Raw genomic sequence first — 22,128 nt, forward strand, 5'->3', positions numbered from 1 at the left:
AAACAGACTTCCGGAATGGATTCCGTTCGAGAACCAAGGTACGACTGTACTTGCTTATTCCAGCAAGCATTTTAACTGAATTCTGATTTTACAGTTTTAACCAATTTTTATTTCTGTTATATCCTACTTAGAGACAGTTGTAATTAAGTAGTAGATAATAAAATAAATAATGTTTATCAAATGCGTTGTTTGCCTCCCGCCAAGTGGAGCTTCATTCCTAGCATGAAATGACCACCAGACCCTTAGGATTTTCATTAGCAATGGCCCTGGACATATGTTTCTGGATAAGCATTTCAAAATTTGTCCCAAGGGCCGCAAGAGAGTCTTAACTGTCTGCCATACCAATAGTAGAACAAGCCGTGTGCGGGCATGTCATTTTTATTTTATTTTTAATGCCCATTCAGGATGGTTTGTTAGAAAGCTGCAGAGAGGTGGGAGAAAAATTAGCGTCAGTCAAGATGGCAGTCATAATCTTCTCTTTCAGGAAAAGTAATTTCCAACAGGACGGTGGACTATGAAGAAGTTCAATGGCTGAACTTCACTGTTCGGGCTTCCGACAACGGATCTCCCCGGAGATCAGCCGAGATACCAGTGCACCTAGAAATTGTGGATATCAATGACAACAACCCCATCTTCAGCCAGCCATCTTACCAGGTGAATTGAAACATGATGTCTAGGTGGGGAGGTGGGGGACGGGGACTTGGGAAGCAGGATCAGATGAAACAATTCCCTCTACTATGAAATATTATTAAGTGTCTGAAACAGCTCTATGGAGCGTAACATTCAGGACAGCATACCACCTGTGGTGTAAGATTCCGTGATAAGAATCACATTAAAACTAACCGTATAACCGCATGTAATTTAGGAAGAGATTGAATCCAAAGAAGCTCACGGGTGCGAAAAGGTTGGTAGCCCCTGGTTCACAATATATTGTGGGGAGTGAGGTGGGTGCAAGGCTTATGTTCTATCCATCCAGTCTGAAATCTACCTCTGACCAGACAAATATCTATGAGAAGTTCACTAGCAAGGACATGATGGCGAAGCATTTCCTTGTTGACTGCCTGCTCCACCAGGTCCTCAGAGTCCTACTGCCTTTTTGAAAAGGAGCACTCTGTTTAACCTTATTGGCTAATAGTCATTAATAGACCTATCTTCTGTGAATCAGTCTTATGTTTTTTCCAAGAATGTAACCTAATTGCCATCAACACATCCTGAAGCTGATTATTTGTTGTACAGATTAGGCTTTGTCATCGGTGATAGACAGGCAGCTCCACCACTCAGTTCGTGGCATGCATTGGGTCCGAATTGGGTCTGATACCAGTCAAAATGTCTGACATCATCATTTTCTGTTGTGTTTATTACAGAAACCTGTCTTTGAGGATGTCCCACTAGGCACTGTCATTCTGAGGGTCCGTGCCACAGATGCCGATTCGGGACGCTTTGCCCAGATCGAGTACAGCCTGGGAGATGGGGAGGGCAAGTTTGGGATCAACCCCAACACGGTAATAAACTAAGCCAGCCTGCAAGCCTTTGACTAACCAAGCCTCTGTTGAGTTTCGTCTCTACCCTGCTTGTAGTCAGGTCTACTGAACAACTACTAACAATTTAGCGGATAGCAGAGCCACTCCCACATTTGCCTGAGATCCGCTGACTATCAGAGGGCTGGTGGTGGAGAAAGAGAAGTGCATGTATAAAGAACTCATATGCTGCCAGGAGGCGAGTAGCAGAGTTGGATGCAAATACCCATAGCTAGGGATGGACTCGACGGAGCCTGGATTCAAAAGTGGACTCACGTGATTCAGTCCAGGCAGATGTTTATTCTGTTTTATTATTTATTTCATTTAGACCCCACACACACACACACACCTTTTCTTCAGAGCATACATGATTCCTCATTTAATCCCTACAGCCACCTTGCCAGGAAGGCTAGGCTGAAAGGCAGTGACTGGCCCAAGGTCACCCAATAGTCCCACGGCCAAGTGGGGATTTGAACCCTGGTCTCCCCTGTCCTAGTTCAACACTCTAACAATTACACCACACTGGCTCTCATGACTCGCTTCAGATCATGGGCCCAGTTTAACACTTACGGTCAAGAGGGTCCATTTATGAGCCAGTCCAAGGACTACAGCACTGCCCTCTGTCCTTTTATAAAAAGTTTCCTTTTATAAAAGCTCCAGAACAGTCATCCAGCTGCCCCAATGGGGCTTCTTGCCACCGCACGATTCGAACTATAGTTAAACCAATAGTAAACTGAGTTGGAACGTACAAATGCCCCACATGAAGCACTCAGGAGTCAAGTTGCATTTTAAGTAAGGCAGTTGCAGTCTTGAGTCGTCATAAAGCAGTCTTCTTACATCCAGGAATCAGTATACTTGGGAGGGATTACCGTATTTTTTGCTCTATAAGACTCACTTTTTCCCTCCTAAAAAGTAAGGGGAAATGTGTGTGCGTCTTATGGAGTGAATGCAGGCTGCGCAGCTATCCCAGAAGCCAGAACAGCAAGAGGGATTGCTGCTTTCACTGCGCAGCGATCCCTCTTGCTGTTCTGGCTTCTGAGATTCAGAATTTTTTCTTTTCTTTTTTCCCTCCTCCAAAAACTAGGTGCGTCTTGTGGTCTGGTGCGTCTTATAGAGCGAAAAATACGGTACATACAGGGGAGAAGTCAGCATGGGGAAGTCAACCAAACCTCTTTATACTAGCTTGCTATAGACCAAGTAGGCAACGCCCCATGCCTCATGATGCTGACTCATCACGTGATTCTGAGTCAGCATTTCCCCCTAGCATAGTGTTAACTCCTTGATACCCGCAACACTCCCAACAGACTTTACCTTTGTCACAACTGTGTCGCATATCCTTGACACATGCTATACCTTACGAAGGCCCAAAGAGACCAACCCCCAAAACTGCAATGTTGGGGTGCTAGTGCAGATGTACCTTCAGTTGACTGCAAATGTCATTTTATATAGGAAAATAACTTACTGTCCAACTGAATCCCTGCTGATGCCCAAGAAGGAAAAGCAATGTGCTCCGTCTTGCAAATGCACCGTTTCCATAATGGTGCCTGAATGCATCCAATAACTTTCTGAAGGTCTTTGTGTGTTCCAGGGAGATATCTACATTATGTCAACCCTGGACCGAGAAAAGAAAGATCATTATATGTTGACTGCTGTAGCCAGAGATAATCCAGGGGCCATTTCTAGTGACCGCCGAGAGAACTCTGTGCAGGTAATCAAGTGACATGGAGGCTTCACTGCATGTTTTGGAAAACGCACCTCTGTGGAAGAGGCAAAGTATCAGCATATCTGCTTTGCTCATTTATAGCGACACCCAATATTTCCATTCCAAATTTTACTAAGAGTACAGAAAAGAAGAAAAGTTAAGTGCAGTAACAGCAAATGTGCATAAGGTTGTGACTGCATGGAAGACCAAGGCAGAAGAGAAGATTTAATAAAAACAAAAACAAAGTAATAGACTGTGTCAGAAACAAGATAGAGAAAGCATGGAGAAAGAGAAATAGATGTTATGGGAAGAGGGAGAGATGCATATGGGAACCATCACAATCACTGCTCCCTATGCATTACATAGGAACCACGTGGCACAGGCAGGATCAGGTAAGGAAAACCATACCAGCGTCAGATGCTGAACAGCAGAGGGGAGGATTACTGAGACATTTCCAATGTACATGGACTCTTCTTTCCGCACCACGTGGAAAAGGACAGGACAACAAATGCCACTCCCATTATGCAAGGATCCCCATCTGCATTGATCTGCTAAATATTTTCAGCCCAAGGCCTGCATTGGTGGTCAGCCACCCCTCCAAGGGCCACATCACCAGCAGTAGGTATGGCCAAAGTATATGTGTGCATGCATCTGTACACAGCCTAGAGGCCTGCAGACCACAGACACATAACACAAACTGCACATGCTCTGGAATGGTTGCAGTGCTGCCTTAAAGAGCAGGGAGAGGTCTTTATCTGTGATCTTAACACTGTGATGCTTCACAGTCAGCACTGGCAATAGGAGCCCTAAAGATTGGGCAAAGGAATTTTATCTCCCAGTCAGGAAATAAAGTACTCTGCTCTTTAGAGATTGTGCTTTATATAGCGGACTAGAGCACTTCTTCTGATCAGATTGGAAGATAAAGCTGTAGGAGCTGATTCATAGAAAAATACCAGTAAAAAAAGATGAGAAAGCTAAGTGAACTTTTTTTGTATCCACTTGGTGTGCGCACCATTGTGATGGGAGGATTGTGATGTCCATGTGCTCCAGTCTTCTAAAGGGCTTCTCTGCCCACAACTACATTATTGGTTTGCTTTGATTTCAGGTGGTGATTACAGTTTTGGATATCAATGACTGCCGACCCCAATTTGCTAAAAAACAGTATAGCACCAGTGTGTATGAAAACGAGCCGGGAGGGACTTCTGTGATCACCATGACAGCTACTGACCTTGACGAGGGAGACAACGGAATGGTGACCTACAATATTGAAGGACCTGGAGTAGGTATGTAGCTTCATCAACGGAGAAGGTTTGTAGACAGGTGGGAAGAAAGTGAGCGAGACGGGTTAAAATCCCAGAAATCATCAAAAGCACAAAAAGGCTCGCTTCCTTTCCATTTTACAAAAGAGAGAGAGAGCAAGCAATTGATCACTGTGTAGATGTAGACAATATGTACCATATTGCTTTGTATGATGTTCTTGGTTATTGGTGTTAATTATTACCAGTCTCACATAGGAGTTGCAATGGGCAAAATGATTTGTAATGTCTTTACCTTCACAATAATCCTGCGTGTTGAGTTACTGTTCCCATTTAATTACTTGAAGTGTCAGTGCAGAGGTAGATCTTGAATCCAGATCTCTCCGAGAGACCATGCTGGCTTTTGCTTCATCTTTCAGGTGGGAAGAAGGCATCTGGATATGGGTCAATTCCTCCTACTGCCCAGGGTAGGCAGGGTCAGGTAACATAGATTTGAAGACATAGGCTGGCTGGGGAGACTTTACCCTCCCCTGCATCACCCAGGTTCAGAAAAGCTTTCCATCCTCACCAGTTTTTTGGCAGTCTTCTCAATTTTCCCCCCTCTTAGATTTTGTCCTTTCTTCTCACTGTACACTTCTTCCCCTTTTTCTTCTGCTTAACGTCCACTCTCTACAGATTTTCTTCTCCTTTCAGCAATGCGTCTAGCAGGGAAAGGAAAAAATGAGAAAAGCAAGGAAGTACTATTACCAGGCCTGTAAGGAGCAGTCACAGAAGAATTGGTGTCAGTGCCACTAAACCTGCTGCCTTGACAACCGCTGGGGTGTCCCCAGAGGTGCACAATATCAGCTGCAAAGCCTTTTGCCTTTCTCCTGTGAAGCAGGAATGCACCATACCACACCTCATGAACAGACTTGCTTGGCTTGAATATTCATTACACTCCCTCCAGTGGTGGGTCTGCCCATAGTAACTCGACAGGAAAATTCCTCTAGAGCAGGGTTTCCCAAACTTGGGCTTCCAGCTATTTTGGGACTTCAGTTCCCATCATGCCTGATCACTGATCTTGTTAGCTAGGGATGATGGGAGTTGTAGTCTGGCCACAGCTGGCAACCCAGGTTTGGAAAAGCCTGCTCTAGAGTGTTGGCCTTCAACTGGTGGGTCAAAACCCACTAACAGCTTGCAATAGCAGCAGCACCATCATGTGAGAAGAAAGAAAGAGGTCTCCAAATGCTTGTTTGGGTTAAAGGTAGATCCCAGGTCTGGAAATATTGAAAGCTCCTTCTCTGCTTCATGGCTGAGTGGGGATTTGAAGCCTGGTCTCCGAGGTTTTCATTTAACCACTACGCTATTTGAGGCAAAGGGAAATCGCCTTTCTTCTGAAACTTGTATCCTCATTCCCACTTGTTTAAGGAGAGAACTAAAAACAACAGTTTTAACCTTTTCGGTGCTGTTTAGCCTTTTATCTGCTTTTTTTAAAAGTAGCAGTGATTTTTGAGTTTCCACAGGAACGTCAGCACTTCTGAGAAATTTTTATAGGCAGCCCTAAAAGTATGAAATTTGCTGCGTGAGCTAGATATGTACTGTTGCTACAAAACTTATTATTGTCTGGAGTCGATTATTTAGTCTGATGTATCATTAGGGAGTAAATAAATGGAAGATGAATGGATTTATTGTTTGTTCACACACATTCCTTTGTCTCCATTTTGCTATTTATTGAATAAGTTTATTGAAGTAAACTTGCAGAGGTTTGTTTCCATAGTGGAATAATTAATGCAGTATCTGTACCATCTCTTCTGCCTGTAGAGGCCTTCAGAATTCACAAGGACTCAGGGCTCATAACAACTCGCAGGCGCCTACAGTCTTACGAGAGGTTCAACCTCACAGTTCTGGCCACTGACAAAGGGAGACCACCCCTCTGGGGAACAACTATGCTCCAAGTAGATGTTATTGACATCAACGATAACCGTCCGTTATTTATCCGCCCCCCCAATGGAACTATCTTGCACATTAAAGAGGTAAATCCCTATTTAGAATTTCTCATGCTTCTGATAAACGATACAGTAGTCCAGAGTTGGCCTTCTGTAGCTTTATGCAGCCAAGTGATTTAATGGTGTAGATTCCCACAGCAAAAAGTATATCTGCTCTGATCCGTGCTTTGTCTCTCACCTGCTTTCCTGAACAGAAGCATATTTGATCATTCTCAATCTTAGGTATAGTAATAAGTAATTGGATATTATTAGGATGCACACAGTTGCTCTGGCTGCGCTATTGAGGGGGAAATCAAAATTCTGCTTTTCTTTATGAACAAAGCAATGACTAGAACTGAAATGATGCATCTGTCCATCAGGTGGCAGCAATGCAAACGGATGAGAAAGGTGCCTGAGTACGAATATAAAAGTGATGTCTATTGCTCAGCTTGAGCTAACATGACGCCTCAGACTGGGCTAGAACAGGACGATGATGGCGTCTTACTTTCACCTGTTCTCTGTATTACACAACTTGCGAGTACTGACGAACCTGATCTTAAAGTAATGTGTGAGCTGTCCTGAGAACATGATGGTGCTTCTGCACATCAGAGGCTCTGCTTAGAAGCTTATAGACTTCTAAGTTCAGAAGTTTAAAGGTATTGGCTGCAGGAGCTCTAAGTACAAATTTGGCAGGCCATTCTGCTTTGACGAACCTTTAATGAAGGGAAGTGTGTGTGTGGGGGGGGAATTTATGGTTCATAGGATGTAAAGGTAAAGGGACCCCTGACCATTAGGTCCAGTCATGACCAACTCTGGGGTTGCCGCACTCATCTCGCTTTATTGGCCGAGGGAGCCGGCGTACAACTTCCAGGTCATGTGGTCAGCATGACTAAGCCGCTTCTGGCGAACCAGAGCAGCGCACGGAAACGCCGTTTACCTTCCTGCCGGAGCGGTACCTATTTATCTACTTGCACTTTGACGTGCTTTCAAACTGCTAGGTTGGCAGGAGCAGAGACCGAGCAACGGGAGCTCACCCCGTTACAGGGATTCGAACCACCAACCTTCTGATCGGCAAGTCCTAGGCTCTGTCGTTTAACCCACAGCGCCACCCGCGTCCCATACTGTTCCCCAATAGACGCTTCTAGACTTGTATCCTTAAAAGCTTCCCCAGGCGATACAATATTTGTGTCTGCAAACAGGAAATCCCTCTCCGATCCAACGTGTATGAAGTCTACGCCACAGATAAGGACGAGGGTCTCAATGGAGCTGTGCAGTACACCTTCCTCAAAACCGGCGCAGGGAACAAAGACTGGGAATACTTCACCATCGACCCAAACAGCGGGCTCATCCAGACAGCAATGAGGCTGGACCGAGAGAAGCAAGCTGTGTACAGCGTAAGTCCCCTGGTCAGGAATGCTGGGACATTCACAGGAGTAGCCCATGTGGTTCTTTGTCCACAGCCGTGGCCCTCATTGCTCAGAAGGCTGCCAAGTCCAGCCTGCCAAAGATGTGTCCCAGTGCTGCTATGGTGCCCAGGGGCCGGTGGAGAACTCAGACAAGCATAACAGAATGGGAACATGATTGGGGATTTGGTGAAGCTGCAGTAAAGATGTGTGCTTAAACCAGGCCTAGAACCAGCATGCTAGTGCAGCCTTCCAGGTGCTCAGTCAGTTCCCCTCTCAAGCTATGTGCTGCCCCATACATAGGGATCCATCAGCACAGACCACAGGTAGGTCTGAAAGATTAGGAGCACTGCTCCCCCGTCCCAGGTGCAGAGATGTTGTAGATGTGCTCTGGAAGTGTGAAGCCAGCTCCTTCCTGCTCAGTTCCTTTCCTAACTCTCTCTGTTTCTTTCTGTGGCTTCTATTTCTTCTTTAATCCATGGATGGCTCCACAAGCCTCTTATAGGGGTCTACTGCAATGCTGTCACAGGTTCAACCTGTTAATGTGGGCCGGGGTGGGGAGCCTCCATCCCACAGGGCCAGGTTGGTTCTGATTTGGACCACAAAGCCATTTCCCCCAAACCATGCCCACCTGTCCCATACCTGACATCCAATGTGAGCTCAGATGTGGGGCTGACAGAAACATGGCTGGATTCCGTAGGGATCTCAGTCACACAGCCAATCACTGCAGAAAGTGGGTGTGGAGTCACTGTCCATCTGCTGACGGGCAGTGGGTTCAAGTCTGTTCAATTGACTGCAAAACCAACACAGTTGATTGTACAGTGGTACCTTGGGTTAAGAACTTACCGTAATTCTTTCCAGATGTCCGTTCTTAACCTGAAACTGTTCTTAACCTGAGGTACCACTTTAGCTAATGGGGCCTCCTGCTGCTGCCACGCGATTTCTGTTCTCATCCTGAAGCAAATTTCTTAATCCGAGGTACTATTTCTGGGTTAGCGGAGTCTGTAACCTGAAGCGTCTGTAACCTGAGACGTCTGTAACCTGAGGTACCACTATACATCTGGCCCCCTCAGAAAGTAGGTTGGCCACCCGCTGCTTAGTGCTTACAAGCAAGGCAAAGCACCCTAGCACTACAGTTCCCAAGCACCCAGCTGCCGGCGGCTTAGGAAGTGCAGCACCAAGGCGCCACCTGCCAGTCACCTGTCCAATTTGGCCTCTGAGGGTAGGAACTGATCAGGATCAGAGCCACCTCCCGATGGTAGCCAGTCAGGCTATTAAAATGAGGAAGAAATTAAACTACTTATTAGTTCTAATCCCATGTAATGCCATCAGACGCAGAACTGAGACACTGAACCAACTTTCTGTTCTTCATTTTATATCCTAAATTAAGAAATGCCCCTGTTGCCTATTTCCCCTTTCTGACTCAAAGGAGTGGCTAGGGAGTAGAGTCTTCCCTTTGACATGGGGAGGAAAGGGGGAAATGAATGTTGGTTTCTTTCCGGAACTTTTGAGCTTCCCTTTTACAGACCAGGTGTTGTTGTTGTTTTGTATGTGTGTGTGTTCCTCCTGCAGCTGATCATTGTGGCATGTGACCAAGGCCAACCACCTTACGAGACCATGCAGCCCCTCCAGGTGGCTCTGGATGATATAGATGACAACGAGCCCGTCTTCCTGAAGCCGCCTGTAAGCAGGTCTATCCCTTCCCCTTTTGGACTTCATTGGAGCAGTGGAATACCAGGTCCCAAAATAACAATCGGGTTCCTTCGGGAGCAATACAGGGAACGGTTGTTCTTACCTCCACCTCGCAGGATGCAGTTTGCAGAATGCGTTCTGCGTAATAGTTTATTGGAGTCCCTGGAAATTCTGGGGATTCTTTGATCTTAGAGAAATGTTCAGTTATTCATAGGGGAAAGTTTCTTCTTGCTTCATTTCTGCTACGACAGCAGACAAATAGGAAATACCCATTGCCTGAGATCTATGCATGGGAGACATTTGGGAAAGGATGGCAGCGTAGTTTTTGGCATAATGTCAGGGAGGTTTTCAGCGAAAAGGTTATGCTGTGATATTAGGAGTTCACAACGCTGTTGCATCAAGCTATGCACTGTTCACCCTGCTCTCAAGGCTTTTTTCATCTGCAGCTTTTTAATCTTATGAGTAGTGTTCATATAGATACAGTGGTACCTCGTTTTTCAAACGTAATCTGTTCCAGAAGCTTCAAACCGGAAGCCTCAGTACGGAAAACTCAAAATGGAAGCCGTGTTTCCTGTTCAACTTCCAAGGCACGTTCAAAAACTGAGGCACTTACTTCCTGGTTTTTGGCATTCAAAAACAAAAACGTTTGACTACGGAGACATTTGGAAACCGAGGTACCACTGTACTTGGATGACAATTTAACTCCTTAAAAAATTAGTAAAGGTGGGGGGATTTTTTAAAAAAACACTATTGAAATGGAAAGAAAGAAAATAGCTAAGACTTTCAAGGAAGAGCAAAGGGGAAAGTTAGGTTGCTTCTTTTAGCTGTCTTTATATATCTTGTATTATTGGTCGCACCTCAAATTTTATTTGAGGTTCAAAAAAATATTTTGCTTGCAGTCCCCCACCCCCAAATGCAATTCATTCAGTCAGTTGTTGATAGTATTGCACATGTTTACCATTTGTGACTTTATGCTTGTCTGTTTTTGCTACCTTTTAACATGTGGTTTTTTCCCCTCTCTATCTCCCCATCTCTCCCAACATCTCCTGCAGAAAGGGTCTCCCCCTTATCAGGTTCTTTCTGTGCCTGAACACTCACGTCCTGGTACAGTGGTGGGCAATGTCACTGGAGCAGTAGATGCTGACGAGGGCTCCAATGCTATCGTCTATTACTTCATTGCAGGTAGACTTCATTTCTTTTTTGAGACTGTCCTTTGATGGTTTTCACGCTGCCTTATGCTTGTATCAAACCATCCAGTGTTTTAGAAAGAGAGAGAGAGAGATAGGCAACTCCCCATTTACCCCATTCCACTGCCACCCCCTTGCGATGCCAAGAATGGCACGTGCAGCAGCAGTCGTGTGCATGCCGATTGTGCGCAAATGGAGAGTTGCCTGTATGTATGTATTCATGTATATGTGGTTAGAAGCTCAATTCCACAGCTGCAGGAGCAGGTGGTGCTGTGGTCTAAACCACTGAGCCTCTTGGGCCTGCTAATCAGAAGATCAACAGTTCGAATCCCTGTGACGGGGTGAGCTGCCATTGCTCTGTCCCAGCTCCGTCCAGCCTAGCAGTTCGAATGCATGCCAGTACAAGTAGATATATAGGTACCACTGCTGCAGGAAGGTAAACAGAGTTTCCATGCGCTCTGGCTTCCATCACGGAGTTCTGTTGCACCAGAAGCGGTTTAGTCATGCTGGCCACATGACATGGAAAGCTGTCTGTGGACAAAGACTGGTTCCCTTGGCCTGAAGCGAGATGAGCACTGCACCCCACAGTTACCTTTGACTGGGCTTAACCGTCCAGGGGTCCTTTACCTTTCACCTCCACAGCTGCACTGCTGAGTGCCCACCTGGTAGGACTAGCCCGTGAACATTAGATAATGGGATTGAAGGGTGAAGAAATTTGGAGGAAACCTAATTGGAATTTCTGTGTCTTTCTCCTCCCCACCCACCCACACTAATACGACTACAGAAATCTCATTTTAGAGAGGAACAAATTTAAAACAGAACTGACTAGTTCTCTCTCTTTTTTCCCAGCTGGTAACAGAGAGAATAATTTCCAGCTGAGTCGGGAAGGGAAATTGCAGGTGTTGCGGGACTTGGACCGAGAGAAAGAAGCTTTCTACTCTCTCATTGTCAAAGCCTCTAGCAATAGGAACTGGTCACCTCCCCAGGGTCGCCGGGCAACCAGGATCCAAGCCATGGATCTCAGCACTGATGCTACTCTGCAAGAAGTACGGATCTTTTTGGATGACATTAATGACCAACCTCCCCGGTTCACCAAATCAGAATACACAGCAGGTAGTGATGGTTCCACTTGAGCAATGCCCATTCTAATTGAATTACTGCGATTTTAGAAGAAGAAAAATCTAGTTATCATTTGTTTTACAGCCTGTGTTTATTTTGGTATAATCAGGCAAATTGGGCAAAGCCAATTTGCAAAAGGAATTATAATTATAATTATTATAATAAGTAAAATTTTAGGACTGATGTAAAAATCTTTACTATTGTATCGTGAAGTGGCAAAACTATATATGATTTGTGCATAAGCGCATTCAAAATGGAGGACTAGTGACCTCTCTTTACCACAATGTACAATGGGATCTTTAAGATCTGTCTTGGACTACGGTTCCCATGATCTCGGGATCATTGGCCATGCTAGCCAGGGCTGATGGGAGTTGTAGTCCAACAACAGCCAGAGGGCCACAGGTTGGCCACCCTTGATGTAGGTATTATTTCCCAAGAAATGACTTCTACTTCTGTTATTTTCTCCCTCTGGGGTTTTTCCTTTGTTACTTCTCTACCTCACCCCACCCTGTTCCCTTTCCGAAAGGGGTAGCAACAGATGCAAAAGTGGGTTCCGAACTGATCAAGCTTGTTGCATTGGATGCCGATGTGGGAAACAATAGCCTGGTCTTGTACAGCATTCTGGGTATCCGTTACATCAAGCAACATTCCAACGACTCTGAGGAGGTGGCCAACATTTTCAGCATTGGTAAGAAAGGCAACAGCATGCATGGGGAGGGACCCGTGCCGAGTGAACTGTCTCGCTTGTTTGTGCTGCATTTGGTTAGCCTTGCTAAGTTTACATAGTGAAGGCCAGGGCCAGACCAACATATTTTGGCACCTGAGGCGGACCCCAAAATGGTGCCCACTTCCCTGTCAGGGAAGAATGGGTGAGGGAAGATCAACATCAGGAGCAAAGGGGGGAAGAAAAGATAGACATCGGGATCTGCTGTCCCTGTGGACTCTGCCGCCTGAGGTGGTCGCCTTACCTTGCCTCATGGGTGGGCCGGCCCTCGTAAAGGCAAAACATTGTGTGCTAATAGAGCCATGGTCATATAATCCATAAGGTTGCTAATCAGTCATGCTTGAGGAAAGTTGCTGACAGGGATGCTGCCATACAACAAAGACTGCTTTATATTATCTTCAGCATCTCTTTGCTGGAGGTTACACTATAGCAAGGTTTCCCAAACTTGGGTCTCCAGCTGTTTTTGGACTACAACTCCTGTCATCCCTAGCTAGCAGGACCAATGGTCAGGGATGATGGGAACTGTAGTCCAAAAACAGCTGGAGACCCAGCTTCAGGATACTTTGCACTGTACTGTGGCAGGTTTTTGAGTATAACAGTGTCACAGGACAAAACAAGTCTTTCTGTTATACTTAAAATCTCTGCCTGCTTCGTTCTTCTTTAAGTAGATCTTGGTTGCTGCAAATACAAGGGAGCCACTGTTTAATTGGTCTTGGAAGTGAGTTAAACTAAAGGCTAATTCACATGTATTCGGAGCACTCAGGTGGTACAGTCCTGTTTGGTATATACCATTTCAGGCTGCAATGACTGGATGCTCCCTCTTCTTTAAAAAATATCACAAGCATTTAGAAAACTAGCACTTCAGAGAGGTGGTTAGGCTAAAACCTTGTAACCTGCTGTGCTGCTTTTATGTTCAGGAAGGTTTTTACATGGAGAAGCATGCTGTCTCCCACACGCAGCCTCATATGGCGCAATCTCAACATGGCTGCATCATGTGATGATTCTGACCATGCAGGGTCACTTGTTGGTTCTTCTCAAAGGTAACCTAGACGGGATTCTTCGAACCTTTGACCTCTTCACTGCTTACAACCCTGGCTACTTTGTGGTGGATGTCATGGCCTCAGACCTGGCTGGTCATAACGACACTGCGGTTGTGGGAATCTATATCCTGCGGGATGACCAACGGGTGAAGATTATAATCAACGAGATCCCAGATAAAGTACGGCAATTTGAGGAAGAGTTCATCAGCCTATTGTCAAACATCACGGGGGCCATTGTCAATACGGATGACGTTCAGGTAACTGCTGCTTTGGGGCAACACATTCATTTCCTTAACAAGCAGTTGATCTTTCTCAGTCAAAGAAATAGAGGTGGAAAACTGGCCAATTTCCTGGCAAAACCAGCCTTTGGGGGTGCGTGCCCTGGAGCCATCTAGTCACAGGGAAATGTAAGAATGGGATAGGAGAAGGGACACCTTTTTTTCTCTTGTCTCCCATAGTTCCACGTTGACAAAAAAGGCCGTGTGAACTTTGCCCAAACGGAATTGCTGATCCACGTGGTGAACCGGGAAACCAACCGGATTCTGGATGTAGAACGGTAAAGATTCCGTGTGTCTCCTCTATGTAGGTTTAGATTTAAACGCAGCAATGGGTTTGTGGCTTAGGTGAGATTTGAGCTGAGAACTTTCCCACAAACCTTCTTAGCCACATCAAACCATAATGGCTCTTCCTCTACAGAGTTGTCTTTGCTAAGCCACAGCAGTTAGGAAGAGACTTTTTTGTTGGATACACAGCTAAAGATTCGTTCAGTTCTGCTGCTGATATAAAACATGGGTCTAACCATGCTTGGCACTGTGTCATATTGAGGCAGGCTGCATAATGTCATTGGATATAACAACCTCTCCTGTCACAAGCACGAGGAGTCTTAGACCCAGGTCCTAGTGTTTTGGCAATGTTTTGGTCAGCTGGCATCTGATACTAGTATTTATATTAGATAGAAAGACCCTCAAGCAGTGGTAGCCAACCCCGGCAACCTCTGCTGATCATAACTAAAAATAAATATTGAATTGAAACAGCCCTTCTAGTTCATATAATGATTACTTCACCATGAAAGGGTTTTTGTTGTTGTTGCTTTATGGCAGAGATTTGTGCAAAGCCTTTTCTTGCTAATCTAGCAGTCCCGTTCCTTTGTGAGTCTCACACCTGATTTAAGATCAGGGATGGGGAACCTGCAGCCCTCCAGGTGATACTGGACTACAATTCCTATCATACTTGGCCATGCTGGCTGGGGCTGATGGGAGCTGGAGTCAATCAACACATGGAGGTGTCAGGTCCCCCAACTATGTTAAAAAAAAAAGAATTTGAATGATGGGCTTCATGACTCTTCAGATGCAATTTAATGGAATGAGTTCCTGCTTCCAGGATCTCTTGAGTTGGAAATTATAGCTGGGAGGTGAGGGTTGATCGTTCTTGCCATTAACACTTTTTAAAAGTGTGTTTTCAACACTAGGAAGATGAATCCATAAATAAAGGTTTAACCCTCTTCCTAGAGTAATACAGATGATTGATGAGAATAAGGAGCAGCTGCGGAATCTCTTCCGGAATTACAATGTCTTGGATGTGCAACCAGCAATCACGGCCAGGGCTCCAGATGACATGTCAGCGCTTCAGGTAAGATGGAGGTGGGGGGTCCTTCCCTCTCTCAAGCTTACTTTGCTTCCAGCTCTCATGCTTTTTGGGAGGAGGTCCCCCACATTCTTCGGAATTGGCTGCATTGAAAGGAACTGCCCCTTCATAAACTGTTTCCTTAGGTTTGCTGCAACAAGTTCATGATTCTTTAAAAAGCATGCAGCTGCCAAGATATACAAATGCACCTGTTGAACTTCTTTCTATTAAAAACACACAAAAAGGACTTATTTGGAAAGCAGCTGGCAACCTTATATTAACTGTTTTGTGAAAAGAGTGCAGGTACAAGTCCTAAAGCCATATTGAAAGGAGCTTTCATGAAAGGAATCTGTAGTGGTGGGTATCAAAAAGATGTTGGGTTTCGCCATCGTTTTATTAGAGTGACCATTAAATGGTGGATTCACCATTCATTTCCTTTTATATTCTCTCCCTGTGACTTGGGCATGAATGCAGTTTGGAATCACCGAGTCAGATTATTGATATCTCATCGTTAGGGCAAATATTTATGGGGGGGGGTGTGGACCAAATCCTTATCTCCCCTACCCCTGCAGGCCATGTCTATCAGATAGTGAGGGCCTGTCAATTACTTGAATTCACAATGGCGTCAGGGCTTCAGAGCACACCACACAGGGAGCTCTGTGCTTTGCTTTTAAGTCCCATCAAACAGCTGATTGGTGGTGCTTCAGAAGCCATCTTTTTGGTCCAGCCTCTTCGTAATCATATATGACATCAGGTGATGGGCAGCTTGGGCCGAATGGCCTAGCAGGCCAAATGGGAAAATCTGGCAGACCTCATTAGACCCGTACCCCAATTTACACTGGGTCAGTAGCCAAGCCATTTCCTAGACATCCTATCCCTGCCGTAACAGTTAGTTTTGTTTTTGTTTTGTTTCTTACCACTTCTAGATGGCAATAATTATTCTGGCTATTCTCCTCTTCCTGGCAGCCATGTTGTTCATCCTCATGAACTGGTACTACAGAACAGCGTGAGTAGCCTCCAGCACTTGCACTGTGTAGGGCAGAGTATTTCAGATGCCACAATAATAATAATAATAATAATGTATTTTTGGAGCTGACATCAAACCCTTGCATACTGCACAGGAGGAAGCTCTGATTCAGGGATTTCTAAAAGGAGTAATGGCTGTAGATTTCCACCACAGAACATAGCCTTGTGGGAGGGTGAAGTGGATGAAGTGCGTGTACCCAGGTTGCAGGGAGGGAATTTCCCTTTTTGGTGATTTATGGCTGACACCTTTGAATTGCACACTCTCTCTGCTGCCAAAAGTGGATTCATCTTCCAAGTTCATGATAAGGGATTTGGCTGCTTTAATCAAATATTTCTGCATCAGAACTGTAAGTTGAGTTGCATGAGGAAACATGCAACAGGTCTTTACATGTTCAGTGGGAGAGAAATCTGTTTTCTGGTGTCAATCTTCCTTTGAGAGGTGGAACAATATTTTGTTTATTTTAAAATATTAGGTATATTAGTACAGTGGTGCCTCGCAAGACGAAATTAATTCGTTCTGTGAGTTTTTTCGTCTTGTGAATTTTTCGTTTTGCGATGCATGGTTTCCCATAGGAAATGCATTGACGGTTTCCCATAGGAATGCATTGAAAAAGGCGCAAGACGTTTTCGTCTTGCGAAGCAAGCCCATAGGGAAATTCGCCTTGCGAAGCAACTCAAAAAACAAAAAACTCTTTCGTCCTGTGAGGCATTCGTCTTGAGAGGCATTCGTCTTGCGAGGTACCACTGTATATCTCAAGGAGCATGACTGAACTGGATTAAAACATAGCCTCTCTAATATATTTAAAGATGTTTAGATTTATAGAGAATTACTTCAAGGTTTGGGGGGAGGAAACCAGGGAGGAAACCCAATTTCAGCAAAAGAACTCAGTAGCAAAGGTTCTCAACCAATAGTCTTCTACTGGTTCAGAACAGTATGTGAGAGGATGTTAAAGGGCCAGTCACATTACACGTATGATGAACAGACTTCACAATACAATTCTTGTGCTCTTTCCCCTTAGTTATTTTGTGTCTTGCAGGCACAAAAGAAAACTGAAAGCAATTGTGGCCGGTTCCACAGGTAAGAGATCTTGGAAGATCCATTTTGTCCCCCTCGCCCATTGGGAAGGAAATAGACACTGAAGAATATGATGAGATAGCCATCACTCATAACACCATACGGTGAATAATAAGACCAGCAGCTTGGCCTGGGTTGCTTCCAGTCCTTGACTCTTTGGTGCTGGTGAAGTGTTGCTTTTCCAGTCAACTGGAAATGAAATTAATTAAGCCTGAAAAACAATTGATGTTGTGTTGCCACCCTGTTGCACTCCAATGGCAACTCCATTAAAAAGTAAATAAATAAAGGATGTAAATTCTAGACTAAACTGCTTGTGTGGAAGCAAACTAACAAAGGCTAAACTGTGAAACTTTATTTGATGTGATGATAAGTAGTGAGGAAAACTTTAGCTGATAAGTTTCTGTGTGTCTCGTTGCTGGTAGAAGCACGGGGTCAACAAAAAACGATTTTTTATAAGTCAGACTCTAAACTCAACAGATGTGAATGATTCTCGGTAAATTTGACACATTGCTTTCTTCAGGTAACCGAGGTTTCATGGACATCATGGATATGCCAAACACAAATAAATATTCCTTTGATGGGTGAGTTGTCAACAATTTCTGAAAAGTTTAACGCTGGCTAAAAGAGGCTATCCGAATGCTGACCGTGCCTAATTAAAGACAATCTTGGCCTCTGGCACCTATGACCGTCTTGGAGGGGCTGGGAGCTGGGGGTACTGTCATACAGTGGTTCCGCTCCTTCCTCCTGGGCCGTGTTCAGAAAGTTGTGGTGGGGGATGAGTGTTCAGACCCCTGGGCTCTCACTTGTGGGGTGCCTCAGGGTTCTGTCCTCTCCCCCATGCTTTTTAACATCTATATGCAGCCGCTGGGAGAGATCATCAGGAGGTTTGGGCTGGGTGTTCATCAGTATGCAGATGATACCCAGCTCTACCTCTCTTTCAAATCAGAACCAGTGAAGGCGGTGACGGTCCTGTGTGAGTGTCTGGAGGTGGTTGGAGGATGGATGGCGGCAAACAGATTGAGATTGAATCCTGACAAGACAGAAGTACTGTTTCTGGGGGACAGGAGGCGGGCAGGTGTGGAGGATTCCCTGGTCCTGAATGGGGTAACTGTGCCCCTGAAGGACCAGGTGCGCAGCCTGGGAGTCATTTTGGACTCACAGCTGTCCATGGAGGCACAGGTTAAATCCGTGTCCAGGGCAGCTGTGTACCAGCTCCATCTGGTACGTAGGCTGAGACCCTATCTGCCCACGGACTGCCTTGCCAGAGTGGTGCATGCTCTGGTTATCTCCCGCTTGGACTACTGCAATGCGCTCTACGTGGGGCTACCTTTGAAGGTGACCCGGAAACTACAACTAATCCAGAATGCAGCGGCCAGACTGGTGACTGGGAGCAGCCGCCGAGACCATATAACACCGGTCTTGAAAGATCTACATTGGCTCCCAGTACGTTTCCGAGCACAATTCAAAGTGTTGGTGCTGACCTTTAAAGCCCTAAACGGCCTCGGTCCAGTATACCTGAAGGAGCGTCTCCACCCCCATCGCTCTACCCGGACACTGAGGTCCAGCACCGAGAGCCTTCTGGCGGTTCCCTCACTGCGAGAAGCCAAGTTACAGGGAACCAGGCAGAGGGCCTTCTCGGTAGTGGCGCCCTCCCTGTGGAACGCCCTCCCACCAGATGTCAAAGAGAACAACAACTACCAGACTTTTAGAAGACATCTGAAGGCAGCCCTGTTTAGGGAAGCTTTTAATGTTTGATGTATCACAGTATTTTAATATTCTTTTGGAAGCCGCCCAGAGTGGCTGGGGAGACCCAGCCAGATGGGCGGGGTATAAATAATAAATTATTATTATTATTATTATGATTCTTACTTTTGAAGGTGACTGTTAACAGCACAATCTTTGTAAATAGCGCAATCTTTGAAAACATGAGCTTAAAGAAAAGGAGAGCTTCAAGTTATCTGAGATAGTATATTGACAAGTATGTGGGCCAAACTGGTGGATTTTTCTTGGATGGTTTCCCATTGCAGTTGTTTATTGTAGGCATCCTGTATCCTTTCTAGAGCCAACCCTGTGTGGCTGGACCCTTTCTGCAGAAACCTGGAGCTAGCAGCACAAGCTGAGCATGAGGATGACCTGCCTGAGAACCTCAGTGAAATAACAGATCTGTGGAACAGCCCAGCCAGGACTCACGTGAGAGAGCATCTGCTTGCTTGCTTGCTATACTATGATTAAAGCCACAGTATAGTCAACATTGTCCTAATTTTAGCCTGTAGCCCATGCCAGCATGAAAGGGAATTCAAATTAATGTGAAGCAAAAGAAGGCATTTTGATTGTGTGCATAAATTAGAATTGGCACTATTTGTCAATCATCACCATCCCCTTGTGCTAGAATATCTCATTTATCTATTCTTAACTCCTTTCTCGTCCAGGCCTAGTAATCCAGCTGCACCTTTGTTGCCCAGTAGGAAGAGGCTGCAGCAATGGCATATCAACAGCAATGTAGCTGCTACATTAACTTTAGCGCTTCCTAGTCTAAGATTAGTTGCTATGATGCACTTCATGGAAAATTAGAGTCAGTCATGTAGCATGTACTTGTTGTTCATTGTTAATGAGATTTTGTTCAACATGGCGTATGTCCTGCTTAGTAATTAAATTTTGCGGTTGGGGGGGGGGCATGTTGTAGACAAATGTTAGCAAGGGGCATTAGGAAAAGATTCCCAGATGGATTTTCCTTCAGGTCTGGAGAGACAAAGAGAGAGAGAGAGAGAAGCTATTTTAAAAACCTCTTCTTTTTAGGGAACATTTGGCCGAGAGCCTTCGGCTGCCAAACCCGAAGAAGATCGCTATCTGAGAGCAGCCATTCAGGAATACGACAACATTGCCAAGCTAGGCCAGATCATGCGAGAAGGGCCCATCAAGGTATGTTCTATTATTCTCAGTCTCAGTTCAGTAAAGTGTTCCAGTTTGTGGCACTGCTTGGCCAGAGGACAGAACTCTCAGCACCATGTTTCGTCTGCAATCCAATCTTGGAATGCAGTTGTTTTGGATAGTCACGCAGAATGCACTATGTGGCAAGAATCCCATTTTAATGAGGATTATTATACGAGGTGTGATTCAAGAGGATTTATTAGAAGGTTTAAGGATAAATGTTTCAGCCATTATTATTATTATTATTATTATTATTATTAATGGAGAGGATATCTGGATTTAGAGTAGCTTCTCACGGGGATTCCCTACACAGAGTAAGTTTCGGCACAACGTGGCAAAGGGCCCGAGTGTAATTTCTCCTGTTGCCCATTCCCTCCCTCCTTCCAGGGCTCTCTCTTAAAGGTAGTCTTGGATGATTACATGCGACTGAAGAGACTGCTTGCTCAGCGGATGGTGCATAAAGCCACCACCAGTCATGGGGACCAGTCCTCAGTCTCTGAGGTAGAATCTGCTTGTGCATGGGAGTTCTTGAAAATGCTTGTTGTGCCCTTTGGGATGTAGTGTTTGCTTTTCAGAACTGTACCCTTCAGTATCGATTGTGTGGTGCTCATAGCTATTTCCCTCTGTAGCACAAGAGCGCAGGAGTTCAATGAAACAGGCAGAAGGAGCCCCTCTCCACCACAGGACTGTGCAACCTGTGTCTCACTAGGTGTTACTCCCATCAGCAGCCTCCAGCATAGCTCACGGTCAGGAAGGATTTGTTGCAGGCCAACTCTGCAGGGTCACAGGGTGCCCAGACCTGTTCTGCCCAAACACGTCCCACTGAATTAGCTACTTTTTCTGTGTCCTAACTCCTCCTGGGCACTGAAAGTCTCATGCTAGGCATGTCTATTCATGTTCTTAGTGCAGTACTGAATTAATTTGCAGTGCTAATTCATTCTGTAGGCCTCTGGTTTGCAACCAGTGTGCTGTGGCACCCTAGAGTGCCTTCAATGATCAGGTCAGGGGTGCCAAGGGCAACATTGGCCTCTGTTCCTTCCCTCCCTCCTCTGATGCCCTCTTGTGTCCCAAAGGCTTGCACAGCTGTTTATTGCAGCAGCTGTGGCTATAAGTTCCACAGGCGAATGGTGCCTTTGGGAGGCACCTCTCTCTGGGGCAAGGGGGCGGGGGTGTCAGCTCAGAGAACAGCTGCCAGAGACCTGGGGAGAGGAGAGGAGGCTTAAGGAACACTCCACAGGGGAGGGTGTTTGAAAAGGGGTGAGAGACTGCCAGCTCTGCAGGCAAGGGGTGACATAACTGGGCCCCTGACCCCACAGGGTGCCAGAGAAAGAATGTAGTTGGTTAATGGAACCGTGGGACTCAAAAAGGTTGAAAACCTCTGCTTTAGGCATTAGAATCCCTTGCCAACCACTGTGAAGTAATCACACTTCCAAAAGGGGCATATATAGATAAGAGAAGAAAACCCTAGGTCAGTTGTTCACAAAAGGAAAGTTGCAATTCTCTAATAAATGAGAACTTTGTAGGGGAGCTCGTAGACTCACAGCAATGAGGGATGAAGACAGTGCAATAAAAAAGTTCTAAAGGAAGAAGGCATGAGACAGAGAGATGAAAAATAGGAGGACATGGTCTTTAAACATCAAGAACTGTAGCTGCAAGGATTTTTGTGGAAGAATTGGGGGGGGTAGTAACAGGACATTCCTTGCACATCAGTTTATGAAGGCTATAGTGAAACAGATAGCAATACACTGGGGAGAAACTATATGTTTAAGCACATTGGAAAAAGTTTACTTTGCTGGATTGTAGCCAGAGTGTGAAGAACTTTCAGGGAGCACTTTGTTTCTCTTCTGTAATCTCTCTGTTGGCTTTATTATG

The 22,128-nt window shown here is 45.3% G+C and overlaps 1 protein-coding gene across 1 annotated transcript in view; it reads left to right on the top strand.

Moving 5' to 3' along the window:
* Positions 1 to 22,128, top strand: part of CDH23 (cadherin related 23) — a 406,157-nt gene that overhangs the window by 381,784 nt on the left and 2,245 nt on the right. Inside the window, exons 49-67 of the mRNA XM_083441382.1 lie at positions 485 to 654; positions 1,365 to 1,502; positions 3,106 to 3,225; positions 4,325 to 4,502; positions 6,276 to 6,487; positions 7,639 to 7,833; positions 9,415 to 9,525; positions 10,587 to 10,716; positions 11,571 to 11,834; positions 12,367 to 12,528; positions 13,605 to 13,861; positions 14,063 to 14,160; positions 15,113 to 15,233; positions 16,154 to 16,233; positions 17,291 to 17,331; positions 17,849 to 17,909; positions 19,389 to 19,518; positions 20,125 to 20,247; positions 20,644 to 20,757. Coding sequence (XP_083297508.1) covers positions 485 to 654; positions 1,365 to 1,502; positions 3,106 to 3,225; positions 4,325 to 4,502; positions 6,276 to 6,487; positions 7,639 to 7,833; positions 9,415 to 9,525; positions 10,587 to 10,716; positions 11,571 to 11,834; positions 12,367 to 12,528; positions 13,605 to 13,861; positions 14,063 to 14,160; positions 15,113 to 15,233; positions 16,154 to 16,233; positions 17,291 to 17,331; positions 17,849 to 17,909; positions 19,389 to 19,518; positions 20,125 to 20,247; positions 20,644 to 20,757 — 2,705 coding nt within the window. The remainder of the gene's footprint in view (positions 1 to 484; positions 655 to 1,364; positions 1,503 to 3,105; positions 3,226 to 4,324; positions 4,503 to 6,275; positions 6,488 to 7,638; positions 7,834 to 9,414; positions 9,526 to 10,586; positions 10,717 to 11,570; positions 11,835 to 12,366; positions 12,529 to 13,604; positions 13,862 to 14,062; positions 14,161 to 15,112; positions 15,234 to 16,153; positions 16,234 to 17,290; positions 17,332 to 17,848; positions 17,910 to 19,388; positions 19,519 to 20,124; positions 20,248 to 20,643; positions 20,758 to 22,128) is intronic.

The sequence above is a fragment of the Podarcis tiliguerta genome, assembly GCF_965153285.1.
Source record: "Podarcis tiliguerta genome assembly, chromosome: 5".
In the NCBI taxonomy this organism is placed as follows: Eukaryota; Metazoa; Chordata; class Lepidosauria; order Squamata; family Lacertidae; genus Podarcis; species Podarcis tiliguerta.